General features: G+C 38.1%; 1 protein-coding gene across 1 annotated transcript in view; it reads left to right on the top strand.

Annotated features, from left to right (window-relative positions):
• RALGAPA2 (Ral GTPase activating protein, alpha subunit 2 (catalytic)) overlaps positions 1-6,147 on the top strand; it is a 757,941-nt gene that overhangs the window by 528,807 nt on the left and 222,987 nt on the right. The window contains exon 36 of the mRNA XM_006895663.1: positions 3,921-4,079. Within this exon, the coding sequence (XP_006895725.1) occupies positions 3,921-4,079 (159 nt within the window). The remainder of the gene's footprint in view (positions 1-3,920; positions 4,080-6,147) is intronic.

Raw genomic sequence — 6,147 nt, 5'->3', positions numbered from 1 at the left:
TTGACTGATTTCATCTCCTTGTCAAAAATCAGTTGACCATAGATAGATGGGCTGATCTCTGGATTCTCAATTCTATTCCATTGATCTATGTGTCTGTCATTGTATCAGTACCATGCTGTCTTTACCACTATGGCAGTGTAGTAGGATTTGAAATCAGCGAGTGAGATACCTCCTATAATTCTTCTATTCTTAAGGAGTGCTTTGTTTATTTAGCGCTTCTTCCCATTCCACACGAAACTGGAGATTGCCTTTTCCATCTCATTGAAGAATGGGACTGGTATTTGTATTGGGATTGCATTAAATTTGTAAATTGCCTTTGGTAGTATTGTCATTTTCACAACGTTGAGTCTTCCTGTCCATGAGCAAGGGATATTCTTGCACTTTTCAAGATCTCTTTTTGTTTCTTGTAGTAATGTTTTGTAATTTTCTTTGAAATGGTCCTTTGTACTTCAGGTTAAATTTATTCCCAAGTTCCCAAGTATTTAATCTTGTGATTAGCTATTGTGAAAGGTATTGTTTCTTAGTTCTGCCTCTGTATTCTCTTTGTCGCTGTAGAGAAATCCAGCTGATTTTTGTATGTTGATAATGTATCCTGCCACTTTGCTAAATTGGTCCACTGTGTCCAAGAGTTTTCTTGCTGAGTCTTTAGGGTTTTCTAATATACTATCATGTCATAGGCATAGAGGGATAATTTTACCTCCTTGTTGCCTATTGATCCATATTTTAAACACATATTGTTCTAGAACATCTTTTTATGTCTTTTACTACAAAAGTAAAATAATATCCTTAACACTTATCTCTCTTATTAAATACCTCTGCATTTAGTCTGTTAGTGTTTGGTCTTTATGTAAGGGTGTTCTGTTATTACGTTCTATAGGAAGTTGTACTGTTAACCCAAAGGCAGCAAGTCTCTGGGACTTCAAATCCACCAGCTGCTCTGAGGGAGAATATGGGAAATCCTGTTATTTTGTGATTTCCAGTCTTCAAAAATTCTCTAGAAGGTCATCTGTGAGTTGGCATCAGTTAGATAGCAATGAAGGTTTTTTTATTTTGTTTGTTTTGTTTTTTTAAATGTTTATCTATTAAGACAAGTAAGGACTAGTCCTTGGAAAAGAGATAATTTCAAAAGGGATTTATCGTAACTCAAATATATTATTAATTAGGGGTTTATTTGTGTATGTGTATGTGTGTATATATAAGCATTTTTAAACTACAAAGGAAAAAAGAAAAGTTAAGAAGCAAGAAATTTGTTTCTGTTGTGGTAGATAGTAACCTTCTATATTCAAATCCTCAATAGTTGTCAAAAGACCTTAAGCCAGTCCACCTGTATGGTCACAGAACTTCAGTTTTGGCCACATTTTCATTATTATAATCTAATTATTTGAGTCATTCTTCCAAGTTTACTGGATTATTTCATGTACTACTCCTACAGCCCAAGATAGTATAGTTATTATATGGAAAGTTAACTAAGGATGTTCTAAAATATTCCAAAGGGACTCCCTCAGAGGCTTTCTAGTCCCTCCTCAAAGTTTCCAAGAGTTGTGGATTTGTTTAAGACTGTGAACTTTTTGTCTATGCAGTGATAAAATAAATGGAATAAACTAGCTGAACTGTCACAACAGAAGTAGATTCGGGTCTAATTTTAGGACTAGGAAGCCTCTCCCGTCTGCTACTACATACTGGATATGTACCTTGGACAAGTGGTACTTGAACTTTCCGAAGCCCCTGCTTCCTCCTTATAAAACATTATGTAAGGATAATATGTGTGAATATACTTTCTGTACTCTTTAAATGCTAGGTACTATTGTTCTTATAAAATTTAAGTAATACTTACTAGTTTTCAAAAAACAAAAGTAATTTATACTTTAATCTTTTCTTAAATGGCATAGCCAAGCTTCTGAACAATTTGGTTATAGTCTTGTAATAGTGGATTATATTCATAGTTTTTTCCTTAACAACAATTGTATAAAGTGTATTATGATCCTGTATGTTGTTGTTGTTGTTGTTGTTGTTGTTATGTGCCGTCGAGTCGCCTGTGACTCATAGCGACCCTATGTACAACAGCCCTAAACTCCGCTCTGTCCTGTGCCAGTCGCACTGTCTCTGACACTCCCATCCCAATTATCCCAGTCACTGAATCAATCCACCTCATAGAGGGCCTTCCTCTCCTGCGCTGTCCCTCCACCCTCCCAAGCATGATGTCCCTCTCCAAGGACAGGTCTCTCCTCACAACATGTCCAAAGTATGTTAGACTGAGCCTCAGAATCCTTGCCTCCAAGGAGCCACCTGGTTTAACCCTTTCTAGGACAAAACAGTTTATTTTCCTAGCAGTCCATGGTATTCTCAATACTCTTCTCCAGCACCACAGCTCAAAGGCATCAATTCTCCTTCTATCCTCCTTGGTCATTGTCCAACTCTCTGATGCATAACAAGTGATTGGGAAGACCAAAGCCTGTATCAGACACACCTTAGTCACCATTGCTCTTCAGTACTTTGGAGAGGTCCCTAACAGCAGACTTTTCCATGGTAATGCGCCTTTTAATTTCCTGGCTGCTGGTGCCAAGACTGTTGACTGTGGAGCCAAACAAACTAAAGCTGTGTACAATCTCAATCTCTTCACCATCCATCCTGATGCTGCCAATTGGTCCAGTGGTGAGAATCTTTGTCTTCTTGACATTGAGCCTCAATCCATATTGGAGGCTGCAGTCCTTGACACTCTGCAGCAGGCGCTTCAGGTCCTATTCAGTTTCAGCAAGCAGGGTTGTGTCATCCCCATAACGCAGGTTGTTGATAAATCGTCCACCAATCTTGACCCCACATTTCTCCTCATAGAGCCCAGCCTCCCAGATAATCTGTTCTGCATATAGATTTAAAAGGTATGGAGATAGGATGCATCCCTGGTGCACGCCCTTCCAAATTTTGAACCATGCAGTGTTCCCTTGCTCTGTTCTGACGACTGCCTCCTGGTCCAAGTATAAGTTTCGCATTAGAACGATCAAGTGTTCTGGGATTCCCATTCTTCTCAGAGTCAGCCATAGTTTGTTATGATCCACACAGTCAAGTGCCTTTGCATAGTCAATGAAACACAGATAGACATTCCTCTGGTATTCCCTGCTTTCAGCCAAGATCCATCTAACATCAGCTACAATATCTCTAGTACCACGACCCCTTCTAAACCCAGCCTGGACTTCCGGTAGTTCTCTGTTGATGTGCTGTTCCAGTCGTTTTTGGATAATCTTCAGTAAAATCTTGCTTGCATGTGAAATCAGTGAGATTGTTCTGTAGTTTCCACATTCTGTTGGGTCACCTTTCTTTGGATAGGAACAAATATACATGCTGTGTGTAGTGAAGAATAAAAGAGCTGAGCTAGAGAAAGGATAGAGTTTGAAAGCATATGCTGAGTGAAATGGGCTAGATACCCTTGGAATAATACTGTATGTTCTCACTTACATGAAATCCTAGAACAGAAAATGCTTACAGACAAAAAGTACATTAGTGGTGACCAGAGTCTAGGTCAAAAATGAGCAGGTATTACTGAAAAGGTCCTAGATTCTGTTTGCAGTGATGTAAAAGTTTGGAAATGGGTAGCAGTAACGGTTGTACAATATAGTGGATGTATTTACTGCCTCTGAATTGCACACTGTAATTACAAATATTTATGTTGTACATATGTTTTATAACCACGACTTTTTTTGTGAACCTGGAAAAGATGTTAACCTTTTGAGGCATAATGTTGCCTGCAATGCTTAAGTTATCAGTACTGATGTTCTGTAGAAGATGAACCATATTTTATGCACTTTTGCATCTTTAAATCTTCATAGAAGACTTACCACTGAGTGTTAGACTTCAATTTGTAAGCCACAACCTTCATCAAATGCTGTTAACATTCTTATTAATAAAGAGCCAATTTGCTGTTGCAGCTCCGTCACTTGGGAAATGATGAGGTTCACATCGTCTGGTCTGAACACTCCAGGGACTACCGCAGGGGTATTATCCCCACTGCCTTTGGAGACGTTTCAATCATTATCTACCCAATGAAGAATCACATGTTCTTCATCACCATAACGAAGAAACCTGAGGTACATGTTCACTGCTTTACTGCTCTAACTTCTATAGCATTTGTCATGTGATTCATTCTCATTGCAAAATAATGACTAGTGGATGTTGCATGTGCTATTGGAGAATTAAATCTGAATTCAGATTTTCAAATTACCTTTCATCATGAGCACAAAATTCTGTATTCATTACTTGACCTCTTTGAAAATTACCATGTCAAAGAAGTTTGCTGTTTTTGAAAAGGTAAAGTTTTTACAACTTACTTATTTAAATGAAAAATTATAATTTCCAGTTTTGATAACAGTGATTAATTGTGGGAGTGAAATGAACAATGCAGCACATCCAGTGTTGTGTGGATGACTGTGAGTGTGGAATCTAGGCTTCTAATAGGATCAGTCCGGGAAACTAAAAGCATGCCACCACTGCACAGCCTTTGTGTGATGATGTCACAACTAAAGCACCTTGACACATAATCAATTCAGCCGTATCAGTTAGTGTTGATCGAGGAAATACAGGAAACAATCCAGTGTTCTATGTGCCTTTACTAAATTAGCTGCTATTTCTCACCTTGGTAAGCCTTTGGTGATATCTTGTTGTATACCACCAAGTTGGAACCAACCATAGGTGACCTTCTTGCGAGTTTTCAGACGCAGTGAATCAGAGGGAGGAAGTTGCCCATCTTTCTTCTATGAAAGCAGCTGGTGGATTCGAATCATGTGCATTTGGGTTGACCATGCAAATCCTTACTCCTGGGCCACTAGAGCTCCTCTTCACTGCGAAATATAGACCTATTGTAGGCAAGTCAATTCTAACTTATAGTGACTCTAGAGGCCTGAGCCAGTGTCTACAAGGCTGGAAGCTGACTACCATGTCTTTTCCTCAAGACGAGTCGTGACTTTCAACCACCAAACTATTTGTTAACAGACAATTGCTTAACTACTACACCATCAGGGCTCTCTAGACATTTAGCACAGTACCTTATTCTTTGGGAAGATTGGTAGTATTTTTCCAGCTTGAAAATAAATAAACTCCTTCATTTTCATTCCACATTATTTTCCTGAAGGAGTTTCACAGTGCCATTCTAAGAAACCTGTTTTTAAACTTTAAAACAATAAGTAACCAAGATTTACTGCTAGGCTTAAGACTATAACCTGATATAACGTATTAAAATTGTGATGATTAAATGAGTTAATAAATGGAATGTGCTAAATCATAGTAAGAGTGTTTACATATTATAATAGTATCACTACTCTTATTTCTGATTATACTTAACAACTGTGGATTGAAAAGAAACAATCAAGCCCAAGTTTAACCAGCTTATTATTACATAGACTAGACATAGTGTAGTCAAATCCTGAGTCTAGAAAAGCCCTGCTTTGGCAAGTGAAATGCTTGATAAGATTGTGGTTATCTTTTTCATCCCAGTTGCTAACATGAAGGGAACCTTCTTTTAATTTAGGGAGCCAAGATGTAAAAAAAAATTTCATATTAAATGTGTTTCTAGTGGCAAGAAGCTGCAACTACAATCCCAGAGGTGCACGGTTCGAATCCACCAGATGCTTTGCCGGGGAAGGAGGGGCAATCTCCTCCTGCACCAGTCAGATCTGATTTGACGGTACATGCACACAAAAATAATAAAAAAAAAATGTGTTTCTTTGATTTGGAATTTGGGGTGTGAAGCTTTCACTTTCCTATAAAAAAATGTTTGTGGTGCTTATACTTGTGTTTACCCATGCATGAACAGCATGGTTTTCATTTAAAAAATTAAACTAAACATTTCAATTTAAGAGAACCAATAAATTAATACTTTGCAAAACAACTATGAGATATCATCTCACCCCAGTCAGAATAGCATAATTTAACAGAACAGCAAACATCAAATGCTGGCGAGGTTGTAGAGAAACTGGAACCCTTATTCACTGTTGGTGGAAGTGTAAAATGGTGCAACCACTGTGGAAGGCGGTATGGCACTTTCTCAAAAAGTTGCAAAAAGAGGTACCATTTGACCCAGCAATTCCACTACTGGGAATATACTCCAAAGAGACCATAACTGCCACCCAAGCAGATATATGCACACCCATATTTATCATG

Source organism: Elephantulus edwardii, unplaced genomic scaffold (assembly GCF_000299155.1).
Source record: "Elephantulus edwardii isolate Elephantulus edwardi_28Jun2011 unplaced genomic scaffold, EleEdw1.0 scaffold00172, whole genome shotgun sequence".
Taxonomy (NCBI): Eukaryota; Metazoa; Chordata; class Mammalia; order Macroscelidea; family Macroscelididae; genus Elephantulus; species Elephantulus edwardii.
This window is presented reverse-complemented; position numbering and strand designations above follow the sequence as displayed.